Genomic DNA, 17,414 nt, shown 5'->3' on the forward strand with positions numbered 1-17,414 from the left:
ACACAGGCGTGTGCACGTATTCCCCGTTCTGGTGACTGATACCTTCAGCATTCCCCATGACTTCACGAGTATTTTCAAGCACGAGCCACATAAGTCGCACCGACATCTCTCATCACCTTCCCCTATGGCACTGTGAGAACACAGGGGTTAAAAAAAAGAGAGAGAGGGAGAGGACAGGGACAGGGACCAGCAGGAAACCAAAGCAGACATTACTGCTAAGGAAACCCATGAGTAACAAGCAGCTTGGCCTGACGCCAGCTTGGCTAACCATGACTCACCTACCATCTCCTCCCCACCACTGTATTTTTACATCGTCCACTCCTAACCTGGCGTGTCTGGGTTCCTTCCACTCCAGAGACTGCAGCTTTTCCCAGGAGAGCCAGGCAATTGCATATTAACTTCCTGCTCACTGCCAGTGAAGCAACCATGGTGTCCACCCCACCCCAAGCTTTCAGAGCAGAAGCTGAAGCAGTGGATAAAAAAAATAAAATAATAAGGTCACCTCAGCATGGATTTTCTAGTTCTATCCCTTTCTTTTTGAAGCAAAGATGAAAGGATTAATGCATTATTTGCCTTTTAGCCCAGGTGGTCTGTTCTGCTAGCCTCTGCCCCATTTACCATTGTTGCCACTAACAGCTGTCTGGATTGCAGCTGCTCTAATGAAAGAAGCCCTGAAATGTGCTACAGTTGGGCACCTGGCAATGCTGTACCCATTTGTTCATATTGAAGGAACATGCAAGCTTTTAATTGTTCATGGCAAAGGGAGCTTTTTAATGACTTCAATTAACAGAGAGAGAAGAACTCCAGTTAGCTCTTGCTATACAAAAGAGTGTCCACAATGTCATTAAAACAAGATTTACAAGTGTCATAACTCTCAGCAGCATAGTCAACAATACAGCCAATCATTACAACTGAGCACCAAAGGAGAAGGGGGTGGGGGGGAAACCATCACACCACCTAGGGACGGGAAAGAAAGAAAGGAGTATGGGGGAGGGAGTGCAGAGGAAAAAAGAAAAGTCATTTTTCTTTTCAATCTAAATTGATTTTATTCTACAAAATGCTACTCAGTTAAAATTGTAAAAGCAAAACCATTTTAATATGTTCTTTCTTTCATAGCAGCAAGCTTTCTCTAACAAGCTTTTTGTTTTAGTGCAAATACTGTAGGCCTGTATTACAGTAAAATAACAAGAACAGAGAAGAGACAACACCAGAGAGAACACCTCAGAGCTGAGATTCTCCAGGACTGCAAGAACGATACCAAGATCACAACGAGCAAAGAAGGGTCCCAATTCAGCAGTCACCTTTAAGAACCTCCTTGGCAGAAACTATTTCACTGCAGACAAAAAAAGAAAAACCATGAGCTAAAACTTTTGAGGAAAAAAAGATAATGGTGCCCCCAAACCTTCAATTATCCTCATGGTCAGATACTAATCGCTGAGGCTTGATTCCACCTCTGACACTCGCTTTGCAGCAGCGAAATGCTACTGATGTTTTCAATCTCCACAGGAAAGTGGAATCAGAATCAGGCCCTTTCTATATCTGAGGATCTTAAAGTAGACTTTAGTGACACTAGTAACTTATCGCTCTAATAAAGATGCACTATCCCTTATTGATGTTACTTTGAACTACACAGTATATCAAGATATATACAACATTTTATCCTCTCACTGAGCAAAAACAATTGGATACCTATTTTCTACACATTTTAATATGGTTTTAATATCAAGTAACCACAAACAAGAAAGTGGAATAACCCTTTAATCATACAGGATAGGAGGGGAACAATTAAGTAAAACAGGATGGGATTTTATTATTATCTTGTATTCTGAGATTTGTCCTCAACTCCACCTACTGTTCACAGAGGAATGATAATGCATCTTTAGAAACATATCTCTTTTTACATTTTATACAGACAACAAAACCCAGAATCTTTTATTTAAAGAATCGGAAAAAAAATATTATCCTAAAAAAAGAAGAAGATGGGAGTACTTTTAATGCTTTCTTTATTATATCCAAGTCTTGAACAGAAAAAAAAAAAGATGTAAACATGATAAATAAATAAGAAATAAAAGTAGATTGTTCCCCCCACCTCTTAAAATGTTTGACTTGGCCTTCCTAATGAAAATGAACTTGTAAGTGTCAAAATAATAAGGTTTCTTACATTTCAGAAGTCTGTTTTAGAATGAGAAAAAAAATCAACAACAAAAAGCAAAAAAGCAACAACCGAACACCAGGAATGTGAGTTGGGAGGATGTTAAATTAATGGCGGGCAGATCTGCTGGAGCAGGCACAAAATGGCTGCCTGCCAATAAATAATAAGATACCAGGGAGGGGGGTGTCTTAGGTTTGTTTTTGTTTTTGTTTTTCATTTAGGATGAAGGCCAGGTGGATCCTACATACAGTAAGCAGCAAAATTAAAGGTTCAGATGAACTAAATAGATCATTTAAATAATAATTATAAAAACACAACAGAGAGCTACTGTCCCCAGCAGGTTGGTCCCAAATCCCGTCACACCACAAGCAGTTTGAGACTTACCCAGTCTCCACACCTACAAGAAAGGAATAGATGAAAGCAATGCCACAACCAGGGAGGGGGAAGGAACAACGAGGGCAAAACTGGAATGGCAAACATCCCCTAGAAGCTGAATGTTTCCTTCAATGCGGCTGCTACTGCTCCTCCCCGTTGGGCATTGATTAACTTCAGGTGTTATTAGATGCTTCACTGGGCCAGTCACTAGGGGGTCAGCCTAACACCAGCTGAAATTCCCTGGGCCTTTTGCTATTGACTTCAACAACTTTTGGTTAGACGCTGGTTCTAACAGCTCCCGCATCCCCAGAGCATGCAGAAGAAGGTAGAGGCACATTTAGGAATTCCTGTACATTTAGGAATCGTCAGGTAAGGTACTCAAGGAAAATACCATTTCAGGGGTGGGGAAGATTCCCAAAAGCACACCAGCAAACCTGAAAAGAAGTATGCAGAGCCAGACCAAAACAGCAGGAGACTTCAAGCTGTACCTGTCTGCCAACAGCTAAACAAAGTTAAGGCTGATCCACAACATACAGAAGGCAGGAGACCAGCGGTCCTAACACAGACATCCTCGAAGAGGCTTGAGGGAGAAAACGGGCAGGCACAAGGTGTTCAGGGCTCTTTCAGATAGCAAAGTGATCCCCCTTTCTCGGCAGTTTGAAATCGCTCCCATCAGTCTCACGGGACAGGAAAGGGGATGCTCCTGTCCTACCTCTGAGAAGGTCAATGACAAGTCAACAGGCAGCGGGCAAGGGCCAGCAGCAGCTCCTTTTGGCAACAATTCAGTGAGCAGAAGCAAAGGTAGGAATCACAGCCTTCCTTGGGATGCATGCCTCTCCCAAAGGGATTAGGAGAGGGTATGGGTGAGTGGCAAGGCCCTTTATTTAAAACCTTCCTGTCTAGGATGAGAACTTTCTATCTGGGGAGGAAAAAAAAAAAAAAAAAAGCTAAAGTAACGTGTAGAGACCAATCTGGGGCTATCACAGAGGACTGGACCAAATGTGAAAACAAACATCTCTGCTGGGATGGCGTTTGGAGGCTGGCAGATACGGGGTTTGCGTGCAGGGAAGGCCACGCCTAAGGACTTTTTCAGAAATGCAATTGAATTATGCCACCTGCCTACTTGTCAGAGCTAGATAAACCTTTTCCTTCCCAAGAAACTTGCCATCACACCTCTAAAAGTGCGTGTGTGCCCAGCAGACAGATAGGCAGCCGACAAGATGGTCAACATACCTGAACTGCAAGCACAAAGGGGACAAGCAATATATTAAAAGATATTTGTTACGAAGGATCAACAGTATTTTAGAAGATGTTTTCACTGTCCCCCTAGGAGTTAGGCTTACCTAGGTCTGAGGAGGCAGCTGACTTCCTAAAGCCCCTAGCAGGAATGCTCCTGACCTGCCAGCTGGCCTCAAAAGCATCTGTATCACTTTAGGATTCACCATTTGTCAGTGCTGCATTCTGCCCACACTGGGTGGAAATGACATGTAGAGACATTTTATTGAGCAGTCTTAGATTCTCAATGCAGACTGGCCCAAACAAGCACCTGGCAGAACGGAGACAATTAGAGAAACAGTGGTTTCACCTAAAGTGACATCATCTACATAAAACCCCATGAGAACTGGATCCTCTGTGCTAACTACTGAAATTTGAATGTCTACTTTATTTAAAAAAAAAACAAAACAAAAAACAACTTTGATTATCATTTAAGGACAAACAGACTCCTGTATCAATTTTACTTATTAAGCTCGATTTGAAACCTCTAGCACTGGTATAGAGATGGAAATGTTTAAGCAATAAAGGAAAAGCCTGAATTACTCAATCAGTTTTACAAAGGAAAAAGATCGCTCATATCTTTCTATTTCTGGCAGCTCTGGCAAATACCTGGGTTTAAAATTAATAATAATTGGGGAAAAAAAAAAGGAAAAGAAAAGAAAGTCTACCTTTACAGCCAAAGTAGTGTCACTTTGAAATGACTCAAGGAATAGGCATTGGCCAGGGTTTGAGGGAATCCAGCCCTCTTGAGCAAAGGTCTGGCTCCACAAGACTGAGCCCTATTAATTCCCAGCGGAGTTGGCACGGACTGCAGCAGTTTAGCATCTCACAGCACTGCCCCTGTCATTGCATATTGCATTTCTCCAGGTCCAGCCTGACCAAGAAATACCCATGTTTCAGCCAATTAAAAAAAAAAAAAAAAAAGAAAACAAGAAAAGCTCACATCAGAATAAATAGCTGCCACCACAGCTTCGACAGACTGGACTAAAGAGCTATCCCGTAAGCAGCTTAGCTGGCAAGCTGAGCAGTCCTCGTATGCACAAGGTCATGGTTCATCAGTGCCTTGACATCGCCAGGGCCTGAGCTTGGCTCCAAGCAGGAATAGGTTATGCACGGGACTGCTCTCAGTAGCAAACATTAGCGCTAAGCCCAGAGGTGGCTGGAGAAGACAAGGACCCAAAGCTGAAGGAAGAGCCCCCTGATTGGCTTTGGATCTTCAGGCCAGTCAACCCCAACGAAACCAGATCAATTACATTGCAAAAACATAAAAAGAGGCCAATGACCGAGATGCAAATAATGGTAATTGATTTTCTTCCAGCGTCAATTTGTCAGTCGCACCAGATGTTACCAGAAGCTCTGGTTTCGTTTGAGCAGGCCATCAGATCAGCTCTGCCACTGCTGCCCGGTCAGGAGCTCGAGGCCCATGCTGGAGGCTGGACCCCTGCCTTCGCCCCAGCTTCAGAAACTGAGGAGCTCTGAGCAAACACCACCTGCCGGTACCAATTGTGTGGATCTGTGCTGCCTTGTTTCCCAACAAGGAAAAACTCAGCGAGGGCACAACCAGGTGGTTTCACCTCGTTATCCGCTGCCAGTCTCCTGGATTTATAGCACACAGTGCCACTTTTTTGGTAGCATGGTCTGCAAATATGGCCAAGGGGAGGAGAGGATTTTACTAACAGAAAGAGATCAGCATCTGAGTCAGGAGCCCTGATGGGGAGAAAGATGCAATGCTCTCTAGAGAGCAGGCAGCCCAGGAAAAGTAAACAATGAGTCCAGCAGCAGATTTGGTATCTACCAAGTTGGGGTTAAAACCCTGCCAAAGACACTGGTAAGTGCCAACCCAGCAGCTTTTCTGATGCTACTTTGGCCCTGAGATGCTAACTTGGTTTTTGAGGAGCCCAAGGGGACAGATATATCTACTTTTTAAGAAAAAAAGGCTTCCACGCGAGCCTCCTGCTCTCTCTGTTCACTGTGTCTGTGCCACAGAGCACAGTTATGAGCTCTGCCCTTGCCACTGAGCCCTTGGGCTCCTCTTGGTCCCCCCACCAGCTCCTGGCCATCCCCCTCCCGCCCGGGCAAAGTTTCCCACAGCCTGTCCCAAGAGGAAAGATCCTAACAAGCCTTTAGACTTCAAAGCAACTGGATGAAATGTCATGGGATCGACAACATTGGAAATGATAAGCAGAGAGAGAGAGAGAGGGAAAGAAGAACTTGTAAGGTCAACTAACCAGAATGATCTAAGCACAGAGCATAACCGATCAGATCAATTCACAAAGGAAAGGGACGACTAGCAACTGTCTGCAGCTCGCCTTCCGTCCTGGCCAGGAGTGTTCCCCAAGTCCATTACGGTTGAGAAGAGGTTTCCATAGGCAGTCCCTACAGAGTGGACGTCGCCCTCTCCAAACAGTCCTGGTGCGTCAGTCCTCCCCTTGGCCGTTTCCTGCCCCCAGGGAGCTGACGTTGGTCCTCACTCTCCTTCCTGGAGCTGCAGCATTTCCCCATCCTTGTTCTTGCTGCCCTTGTGCTTGAACGATCCTGTGCCTGTCTCTAATCCCATGGAGAGGGGCTCCCCCCATGGAGCTGGGCGGGGGGTGTAACACACTGGCAATGGGGGGCCACGGGGGGATTACAATGCCAGCAAGGTGGGAGAGTTCAAGGAATCCGAGGACTGGTCACCGCTGCTGCTGCTCCTCCGGTGAGCTTTGGAGCAGGACTCGGACGGGGAGAGAGGAGACTCCTGATCCAAGACGTTGGGGTAGGTGAACACCAAGTTGGAGGAGCCAGGAGTGATGGCTGGTGTCGAGGTCACCACGATGGGAGTGTTGAGTGCCTCCTCCCCATAAAAACCTCCAGCAATGCTGATGGGCTTAATGACAGACCTCTGGGCTTTGTCAAGGACCAAAGAGGAAGATGGGATCTCTTCCTCCACGGGCTCCTGCTTCACCACCACCGCTCCGCTCGCTCCAGTCCGAACGCTCTGGAGGCTGCTGGATGGTGGGCTCCGGCGCTCCTCAGGGCTGATTTTGCACACAGGGCTGTGAGCCACCAGCATGAACTCCAGCTTCTCCTTCTCCTTCTGGAGCTCAGCGATCTCTTTTTGCAGCACTGACTTCTCCTCCTCCAGCACCTCAGTTTCCTGCAGACAAAAGGGGAAATAAGTAAGTATCAGAGACTCTGGCACCGTTCCTCACCTAGAACATGGCCACCAAGTCCAGTTCCCAGCTGGCATGGGCAGATACGCCCCAGCCTCGTCATGAACCAAGCAAGCACCAGGTCATTGCTAGCTGAGTATTTTGAATTTCCTTTGTCTGCCGGGAGGCTATTCCCAAACTTCATCAATCTAAGGGTTATAAATGGTCTTCTCAAGAGCCCACCCTAGTTTTCTCACAGCCAGCCTCTACAAGGCTGTTCTGTGGCTTAAGTAACACTTTACGCTTGCTGTCTGCCTGCCAGACACTTTAGCAGAGAGAACTCAAGATCACCTCTCATCATATTTTGTTAGGGTTAGGTCATGTTCTCATTTCCTAGACAGAGGTAGTATACAGTAATCTCTAAACTGTTTCCATTTTTCTTTCTGTAGCTCATATTCCAGATGAGATCTTGCCTGTGACTCGTACAAAGGACTAACATTTTCATTTCCACTGCATCATCATCCCTCGATGCATCCTAGGATTATTCCAGTTACCTTTCCCACGGTCACATCACACTGGTGGCTCATAGTCAAGCTGTGAGCAATCAGTATCTTCCTGTGTGAGGAGCTCACAGAAGTACTCACCCTCGGTCCTTCAGGATATGACCTCCCAGTTTGTACTCCTCTCACTTGTAGTAGTTTAGTCATGAGAATCCTTAAATTCTTACTATATGCTGCCCTGCCTCCTCTACACAGAGAACACCTCCCAAATTTGAGTCAGCAGCACAGTTCAGTGGTGTGCTTTCACTCCTGTGATTCTTAATACCATCATCAAACGCAACCAACCCCAGGCTGCTTCTTAGAGGAGTACTGGAGTCTTCCCTACAGACTCTTTCAACACAACCCATCCTTGCCTCCTCTTCAGTCAGTCCGTTACCCATGCCACAGTTCTTGCACTCATCCCCACCTTCTCTAGCATAATAAGTTATTCCCCCCCTATGGCACCAAGCCATACGTCTCTGCAGAGCTTCCTTTGGGCAGAAGATCAGTTACCCCCGCCAGAGACAGGTTAGCCTAAATTACATGGCTTTGAGAGGTACACGTAACGTTGCCTCATTTTATCCTGCTTTCAGATGATCCTGAAGTCTTGTGTGCTTTTGTCCTCAAGGCTTTCATCTGAGGCACGCAGCGTCTTTATTTTCACATACAGAGGGAGACCAGAGGTAGGAAGATGCGTGCTAGATGGCAGGCTAGACAGGAAGAGAGCTCCTGAGATGCTCTGGGCAGCCAGCAGTAGGAGTTTAGGCTGCTGAGCCCTCACCACCACTGATGGAGGAGCAACGTCACGGGGCAGCCTTGGAAGGGGAAGGCAGCGTGTGTTTTGCAGCATCTTCCCCAGACAGGCTAGAAGAGGGAGAGCAATGCCCTGCGAGCTGGTCCGAAGGGTGAGCGACAAGGAGGGAGAAATGCATGCAGAGCACGTACCGCCTGGAGTTTCTCTGTTAGCTCTCGACGCCTGTTACGACACTTAGCAGCTGCCAGCTTGTTCCTCTCTCTCCGGATCCTTCGCTTCTCTTCTTCCTCGGGCGACAGCTGTGGGCAAGTGCCAAGAAAACCCACAATCAGATCTGAGCAAGGCATTCCTTGAAGTTTGTGAGGATTTAACCGCAACGCACAGAAAAAAGGCCTGATCCAGCAGGATGCTCAGCACTCCCCCTCTTCACTGATGTCAGCAGAAGATGAAAGCGCACGGTATCTCTGCGAGCACCGGGTCTCAGCAGAAGGGTGAGGAGAAGGCAGAGCGGGGAGCAGGGGGAAGATTGTGTAAGAGGACAGTGAATCTGCACCAAGGCCAAACAGATAAAAGATGCTCTGATTGTTTCACAACTTGGGTGGTACATTAAGCAAAACCAGAGCGCGATGTTGTAAGTGCCTCTTTCTTGAAAGAAAATATCTGCTGCTTCCCACACAAAAATAGTTGTTAGCTTGAAGGTCGGGGATGGGGTGGGGGGATTGAGAGAGAGAGAGATCAGCAGAGCTCTCAAGAAGTCTGTGAGGCAACAATTATTTATACCACCCCAAAATCTGACCTCAGATTTTGGAGCACTCAGCGAGATAACAGGCTGCGTTTCTCGCATCAGCAGGCAAGGCTCCAGTGATACCAAGGGCTTCCTGAGGCCAGCTGACATCCTCTCTGATGTAAATCGGGAGCAATTCCATAGAAACCCAGAGAGTTACATTCTTGCGACACCAGAGGAAGTGAGCAGGAGCCCACAAGACCCAGTGAGGTCAGGCCTAGCTTCTGGGGTTGGAGACAAGGTCTGATAAATCCCAGCAGCAGCAAGCAGCGTGCCCCACGCCGCGCCGGGCCCTTCAGCCTCCTCGGGCTGGCCGGCAGAGCACTTGTCAACAGAGAAGGGGAAGAAAACACCTCTTTTCATAGAAGCTTTCAGTTTTAGTATCTTTGGGGATGTCAAAATCGCAACAAGATATTCAACCCTTTCTACCGTCTTTTCTTTTCAGTGTTAGTTTTACTCTAACCTCATTCTGGTTTGTTTTGGTTTGCTTCATTTCCCTAATTTCGATCTTTGCAGTTTCAGGGAGTTTACTTCAGCCCCTGGGCATTCCCCTCGCTCTGTTCTGCTTTTTTTCCGGGCCCCTGTGCACGGTGGCAATGATTTCACCGGCAGGTACCCTTGCACAGCCCTGCCTGCCCGATTCCCTGTAGGTGTGTGGGGTTAGAGTGTATTTGTGCACCGGTATCTGCAGGGAAAAACATCAGGCACACACACAAACTCCGGGCTGACTTGGAGCCTCTGCAGACAGTTTTCAGGAGCGTTTTCGTGCTTTAGAAGCACAGATCTCACTGAAATACACTGGGACCAAAATTAGCCCTCCCGGGGCCTTCAGTCATTTCCAAGTTATCTATCTCAGAGGCTATGTTGTGTAAAAATCTCATTGATGGGGCTGAAGACGCTAATTTGGTCATGCTTAACAGCAGAACGGGTCTAAAAAGGAATATTCTGGAAGTGGTGCTGGATTTGTTCGAAAGCAGCTTGCTGTGGCACTGCCGGTGCCCCTGCTGCACGCGCTGGCTGTAGCTAGTCCCAGCCCCGTGCGCACAGCCGCTGGCAGAAGCGTTCATCGAGACGGGCCCTTTTCCTACAAGGTTTTCCAAAAAGGCACTCGGGCTCGGCGCTCACGAGCGCCAGCGGTGGAAACCTGAGCCAAAGAGTCACGGCGAACCGCCCGGGTCCCGCCGTGGCACGTGTCTAATCAAAAGGACTCGGATGTGAATGACCCGCAATGAACGGCTTGCAAACAAGCCACAGGCCAGGAATTGCTTGGCAGGCATCCTTCCGCAAATAACTCCCAACAACAAATAAACCCGAGAATATGGTGATCTCTTCACGGCCAATTTGTGAGCACAGAGGCAGCGTTTGTCAAACAAATTAGCCGCTGCTAATTATTCCCCCAGTTCTCGTGAGAGCTTCCCTGGCGTTGGACGCCGGCCCTGTGGGAAAGCGGGAAGGCCGGCACCTCACCCAGCCCCAGCGGGGCTCAGGCTTGCCCTGCCCGGCACGAGCAGGACTTCAGCGGGACCTCTAGGTGCCCTCCACGCAACAGAATCGGGCTGTGGATCAGAACAGACCTAAAAACCTAAATGTAGGGCCGCCGTCTCGTTAGAAACAGGCCTCACGCAGCAGCTTGTTCGTGCACAGAGCGTGCGTGGCACGTCCGGTTACGTTCCTCTGTGGTGACCCACATAACTGCTGCTCGGGGATGATTTGGGGAGATCTAAATCACTCAGATTTTCTTTAGAAGGGCACGGGCAGCAGTGTGACCAGCCATCCCACCCAGCTGTGAGAATGCTACCAGGATGGCTGCGCCCGTGGGCCCCCCGCCTCACTGCTGCAAAGAGGTCAGGAGATCGCATGCTTGCAGTGGGAGGGTGGATTTAGATCCTGGACATCCAGAAGGCTTTCTGTGAGACTGGAAGGGCTCTGGGGGAGCTGTTCGATGCTGGTTGGCACTGGTGGTTGGCTCTGGGGGAGCTGCACGATGCTGTTATCACCCAAAGCGGGACTGGAGCAGAGCAGGTGGTCACAGCTCTGACACAAAACACCGCCTGATGTAATTTGGGGATCAGTTTTGTAAGTGACCTAAGTAAAGCTCAGGGGTTTCCTTCTGCCTGGAGCAGCAGAGACACTCAAACTGAAACCCAAGGCTCGACTTGAGAGTTTCACCTGCTTTTGAAACCGAGCCGCAACGCGGCCCCGCGGTGCGAAGCCTTTGATGGAGATTGGTTAAGTCGTGCCGCACGTTGAGGAAGCAGCAAGAAAACCACCCTCCAGCTCACGCCGTGCATCACCCTGAGAAACCCTCGCGCACGTACAGAGCAGGGGACAGACCTCGGCTCTCCCCATGGGGCCGGGAGATGCCGTGAGAAGGCAGCAGGGGACTCCCCTGGCGCAGGGGGGCCTTCACGCCCGCTGCTGACGTACCCTGCGTCATCCTCCCCGCCGTGCTTACCTGCTCGTCCCTTCGTCTCCGTCCCACCGTGGTCCCGATGGTTTTAATCACGCCCGGCCGCTGAAGGGCCGTGTGTCCGGCCACCGAGGACAGCGGGGGCAGCGGGTGGCTGTAGGGGTGCGAGCGGGAGTAGGGGCTGGACATGGAGGTGATGACGGTGGGCTGCACCATCCACTGCAGGTCTTGGCTGGTTGTGATGGCGTTGATCGTGGGGATGAAAGCGCTGCCTGATCCTGGCATATCTACTCGAAATTTCTAGGAGGAAAGGCAGGGGAGAGAGAAAAGAAGAGACCGTCAGAGAAAGCGGAACACGGCACGTACTCAGAAACCAGCCAGGCCCTCAGGAGCGGCACCGGTGAGGGTCAGAGCACTGCCTGAAGCAAAGGCACTGCTGCTGGTGCCCATGCAGCACACCCTGGGCCGCCCCCAGGCCTTGCCCTCGCCCAGCCCCATCCTGGTCTCCCCCAGCCCTCCCCAAAGCTGCCTCCCGCGCGGGCCCACCGCTCCTTCCGGCGTGGGGCGAAAGGGGAATTAAGGAGTTTCTAGAAAAACACTTCTCTGCCAGTCCAAAGAAAAGGAAGAGAAACTTGGGCTCTGAAATGCCGTTACCGAGCGGAGAGCAAAGCCTTCCACCCAAGGATTCCCCCGAAATTCTGGCTCGGTATGGCCAGAGCGACAGCTCGCTCCTCGCTCGGTGGCTCCGTGCTCGCCGCGCACACGGCGCGAGAAAGCCGGCCCCGGGACGGTTACGTGCAGGGATATGTATTTTAATAGCAGCCTGTAAAATAGGTCTCAGGATTGAGATCGGACAAGTTCCCTGCAGCTCTCTGCACTGTCTAGACAAAACAAGGCAGCAGTAAAACCAAGGCAGTAGGTAATGATCGCCTCCCAAATATGCGTACACCTTGTTTCAGACGGAGGTAAATCCATCTGGATAATATGCTGGCACTGAACCGCCAGGAAAACAATTGCTTGTCCCCGGAGGGGCAAGCAGGGGAGAAGGAATGCTTTTGTCTCCGAAGAACTCCCTTCAGGAGACTTTCAATGGTTAGGGTAGGCTTCACAGCCAGGCATGCCTCGCTCACCGTGCGAGGGATGGGGCTTGTAGGACCAGCAGCGTGAAAGCCTTGCCGCGATCCTGTGAGGAAGGCACGCTCTCGGGTCAGCAAACCAGCTTCCCGGGGACGCGAGGGGCCTTGCATCAGCCTGACCTCAGCCCAGGTAAGCGTCCCAGATAAGGGACAGCTCTCCAACACAGATTTCCTTTTCAGGGTGTGCCTAGTCAAGCACCTTGCCCAAGCGCTTTGTTAAACCAAGGCTACTGCAAACAGTATTCCACACGCTGATAGCCACAGCGCTGGGGCCAGTTTTAGCCACAAGTCCAGCTGCCAAGGCCCGGAGAAGAGAAGATCCAGTTTGCACACAGACAAATGCCAGTTCGCAGCTTTGGACAGCCCTAGATCTAGAAAGAAAGGACAAGAGAAGGCAGGGATGCACCCGGTGAGGCGGGAGGGTGGCAGTGGCACCAAGACCGTGGCAGAAGCCCCACCAGAACCTGCGAGGCTCACCTGGAGCTGGGCTCTGGCACAGCCTCAGCTCACCCCACGCCTCTGTAAATGCCATCCTCACGGCCTCTCCCAGCCGGCTCTGGAGGCCCGGGGCTGCCAGCTGTAAACACCGCAGAGGAATTTCCTGGTGAAAAACCCCTTCTTTGCTCTGCCCAGTGTAGGCCGTGCCCCCACGGCACAGGAGAGGGAGCCTCGGTGCCTCCACAGCCACGACACCCTTACAGAGGGACCTGAGCCTCGCAGGAGGAAGGAAGCGCGCGGCTAGTTAAACCACAGGTGCTCGAGTCGAGAGACGCAAGTTCTGCTTCCAGCTCCACAAGTCACTTTTTTTTTTTTTAAACCTACCTGCGCCATCGCCCCTCCTGTACCCAAAAAGCAGAGAAGAAAGAGCCCTGCCTTCTTGGCAGCGACACCCGAAAGCTGTGGCTGGCTGCACAACGCACCCAGATGCCTTGGTGCTTTGCTGGGCACGGACACGGCTCCAGAGGAGACCTTCACGGCGGCGCCACGTTACCGGAGCCTCCAGCACCCTGCTACAAATTCCCAGCAGGGGCCAGGCGAGTCAGCCCCATCGCCAAGTCAGGCACACAAGGTACGAACGTCTGACACAAACATCAGGCTCCACGCTATTAATAAAGCGGCTACTCCGCAGGCAATCACTCTTGTGTTTGACCCGGGACTTTCCTATCCCCAGCACAGGTCTCCCGGTCAGCAACAGGGCTGCTCACTCCAGGCACATCCCTCTGCAGCTCCGCGGGCTTGCTTTCAGGCCCGGGGCTGACAGCAGGCAGGATGCAGCCCCTGTCTGTGCCATGCCCCATCGCTGCCACCAGCTTCCTTTCTAATCCCTCAGAATATCCTACGGAATTCCCCCAAACACTCCAAAGGCCGTATTTTTCCCAGATAACTACGGGGCACGCTGCTGTGACGGGCTAAGTCTTCAGATGCGGGCACTTTGGGCCACGGCTGGATTTTCCCTGCACCGCTTCCTGACCGGCCAGGCCTTCCCCACACACCTCACCTTCCCCACTAGGACACCGCACCGCCACCAGCTCCGCCACCCCAAAAGGCTGCTGCCCTCAGCTTTTCCTGCTCTGGCCCAGGAGAGGCTGCCGGAGGCACGGCTCCACTCTCCGTGTCGACGGCACCACGGGACAGACGCAGCACGCAGACGGAAGAAGGAATCCTTAAAAAGGCAGCAGCTGGACGAGGACCGAGGAGGAGTCCTGTTGATAAGGGTTCAAGAGCCCGAGCTCAGCCCCGGCTCTGCCTCGGGACGCCGGGCTGGAGAGCAACCGGCCCCGAGGAGGCTCCAGCGAGGCAGGGCAGGGCCAGGCTGCAGGGGCACGTCCCAGCTCGGAAGCGGCCAAGGGGAAAAAAAAACAACACCCCAAAAACACCAGAAAAATCCACCCAGAGGGACTTCAACAAACACTTGATTATCAAATCTGGAGCGTATGGGACGTATCCCGTAACAAATAAAAGGCCCCCGACAGCTCGCCCGTGTCGAACATCCCCTGGAAGGAGAACCGGACACCGCACGGGGGTATTTCAGGGGAAAGTCAGCCAGTCTGAAAAAGTACACGAATTATTCCTGTTAAAGTCTATGTTTAGCACATGGCAAGTCGGCGATTAGGAATACAGCGTGACACGCAACTTGAAAGAAAAATGTTCCAGTGCTGCGTTGCATGGGAAAAATAATTAAAAAGCATCAAAGTTTTGGCTCCGAGTCACAGTTTCCACTCAAACATGTGACTGATGCATCTCTCCTTGCTTTGGGAAAAAAAAAAAAAGGCAAGAAAAAATTTCTACAATGCATATTTTCTGTGGTGATAAAGCCCTGCAGATCCCCCTAGCCCAGGATCAGCAGAGCAGCCCCGTTCCTAGGGTAAAGGCAACGCTCGCATTTGATCCTAATCTACAACATCTGTAGGGATCAAGGGAAAGACGGCGCGGGGCCTTGAGAAATTGCCCAGACTCTTAAGGAAAACATCGCTGAGCCGGCGTCCCGCGCAGAGCCCCGGCGCAGGCAGGAACCCTGGAAACTGGGCTCTGGCGCCCGCACGCGAGCTGCCTGGAGAGGACGCGCACCACCAGAAAATAAGAGGGAAAAGAAAAAAAAAATAAGTTAAAAAACCCAGCAAACAGCCATCAGCCCCTTCGGCCAGCTCGGGGCTGGCTGCCCACAGCCTCTCCCAGCCTCCTGGAGAGGGTGCCGGCCTCCGGTGCCCGGGCTGAGCGGGCGGAGGGGAGGGCGAGCCAAGGGCTTCCAGCTTTTTCGGCTTCCCCCCGCTCGCCCAGCTCGTCCCGGAGCCGGCAGGGAAGCGCTGAGGGCTCCTGCCGCCAGCTGCTCTCCCTGGAAGCCTCCATCCTCGGCGCAGCCCGCAGAGGGCACCCACGAGATGCGCTGGGAGGCGGCTGGGAACCGCGGCGAGTCATTTCTGGTAAAACTTCTTTCACGCGAGGAATGTCACGGGCTGGTACGGTTGGCAAACTTTAGTACCGGACTTTTTTTTTTTTTTTTTTCCTCCTTTTTTTTTTTTTTTTTAAACGATCCTATGACTTGCGGATGCGGAGACGGGGACTGGCAGCGCTGCTCGCACACCGCCTAACACCATCGGGAGAAACGGGGCGGGGGGAGCGCAACTCCCCGAAAAAAGCCCCGGAGTGGGGATAGGGCGGCTGGTGTAAACAAGTTATGAAATGGGCTGCGTTTGTATAACCGGCCCGCTTGTGTAACGCCTGCCACGGAGGTGCCGGCTTGAGGCGCGCGAGCCGCTTTTGGGGCGTTTTCGGCGCAACACCCGAAAAAGCGGGTGGGAAAGGAGAGGGGGGGGGGAGGCAAAGCAGAGCGGAGCCGCGCCTGGCAGCCCCGCTCCGGCTGGGGCACAGCGCAGCTCCCGGCCGAAATTTGGGGCGGCGAGGGCGAGAGCCGGCCCCGCGCCTCCCGTCGGGGACCCCCCCCCGACCCCCAGCCCCGGCCCTACCTGCTGGGCTGCGCCGCCGGAGTAGGTCTCGGGGTGTCCCGGGGAGCCGCTGCTGCCTCTGGAGGAGGTGTCGAAGTTGCCGGGGTAGTCCTGGTACATGGTCCGAGGTCGGGCCGGGGGGAGCCGCGTCCCCGCCTTCCCGCACCGCCAGCCGCCGCTCCCTCCGCCGTCTCCCCGCCCCCTGGCCGCGGCCGCCGAGGGGTTTGGTGTGGCTGGGTGCGAGTGTGTGTGTGTGTGTGTGCCCCTTACGGGGAACGGGGCTGGAAAAGGCTTTCTTGGGGCGGGAGAGGAAAAAAAAGGGGAAAAAGGGGGGAAGGGAAAAAAAAAAGGAAAAAGGGGGAAAAGGGGGAAAAAAGGCGGAAAAGAGAGAAGAAGGAAAGGGGGGAAGGAAAAGGAAAAAAAAGAGAAAGAAGGAGGAAAATAAAAAAGGAAAAGAGAAATAAAAAGAATAAAAAATAAGAGAAAAAAGAGATAAAAGGGAAAAAAAAGGAAAGAGGAAAAAAGGAAAAAAAAAAGGTAAAAGGGAGAGAAAAAATAGAAAAACGAAAGAAGATAAAAAATGAAAAGAAAAAGGGGGAATAAACGAGGGAAAGAAGGAGAAAACAGGCAAAGCCCCAAAATCAAGCGATCGGCGGAGCGACTCCCCGGAGCGGCGCGGGGAGGCTGCGGCGGCAGGGGAGCGCCGAGCGGGGCGCGCCGCCGGGCTGGGCCGTGCCGGTGCTGCCGGAGCGGTGCTGTCCGTGCCGAGCCGAGCCGAGCCGAGCCGAGCCGTGCCCCCTATGTCCCGCTCCCTGCGCGCCGCCCGGCCACTGCCGCCCCTCCGGCGGCGCGGCGCGGCCCCGGGCGGAGCGGGCGGAGCGAGCTGCCCGCCCCCGGCCGCCCCTTTATAACCGCGGCCCGGCCGCGCTGCGCCGCTCTGCGCCGCGCTGCGGGGCGGCGGCACGGCCCCGCTGCCCGCTCCGGCCCCTATTATCCGGCCCCGCCGCGCCGCCGCCGCCGCCGCCGCACCATGTGCACCGCGCACGTCAAACCCGCGGCGCTGCCGCCCCGCCCCGCCCGCGCGGAGCCTCCCACCGCGCCCCGCTGCCCGGGGGGGGGGGGGGGCGGCCCCCAGCCCCGCGCCCCGCCCCGGCCCCGCGCCCCGCCGCGGCGCCCGCACCCGGGCGACCCGCTCCCGCCCCCCCCCCCCCGCGGTGCCGCGGGGTGGCGGCGGCGGCGGCTTGAGGAGGGGTTTCGCGCCCCCCGCCCCCCCCCGCGCTGCCCGCGCCGCTTGGTACGCGCCGCTGTCGCACGTTGCCAAAAATGGGCATTTGCGTCGCGCTACGCCAGCGCGGGGTTCCGTGCCGCGGGTGACGCGCTGCGAGAGGGATTCCCTGCTCCGCGCCGCCCGGATT

The 17,414-nt window shown here is 52.8% G+C and overlaps 1 protein-coding gene across 2 annotated transcripts; it reads right to left on the minus strand.

The window, feature by feature from the left end:
* Positions 1-3,834: 3,834 nt before the first annotated feature.
* FOSL2 (FOS like 2, AP-1 transcription factor subunit) lies at positions 3,835-16,990 on the minus strand. 2 transcript variants are annotated; one of them, XM_048079461.2, is made up of 4 exons: positions 16,021-16,990; positions 11,466-11,720; positions 8,418-8,525; positions 3,835-6,938 (listed from the first exon to the last, which is right to left on the minus strand). In XM_048079461.2, exons 1-4 carry the CDS (start codon positions 16,117-16,119, stop codon positions 6,429-6,431), a joined length of 972 nt encoding a protein of 323 aa, XP_047935418.1. In that variant the 5' UTR covers positions 16,120-16,990; the 3' UTR covers positions 3,835-6,428. The 2 variants fall into 2 exon arrangements, with proteins under 2 accessions (XP_047935418.1, XP_066849919.1); XM_066993818.1 differs by lacking the exon at positions 16,021-16,990 and adding an exon at positions 14,055-15,543.
* Between the last annotated feature and the right edge of the window lie 424 nt (positions 16,991-17,414).

This window comes from Anser cygnoides, chromosome 3 (genome assembly GCF_040182565.1).
Source record: "Anser cygnoides isolate HZ-2024a breed goose chromosome 3, Taihu_goose_T2T_genome, whole genome shotgun sequence".
Taxonomy (NCBI): Eukaryota; Metazoa; Chordata; class Aves; order Anseriformes; family Anatidae; genus Anser; species Anser cygnoides.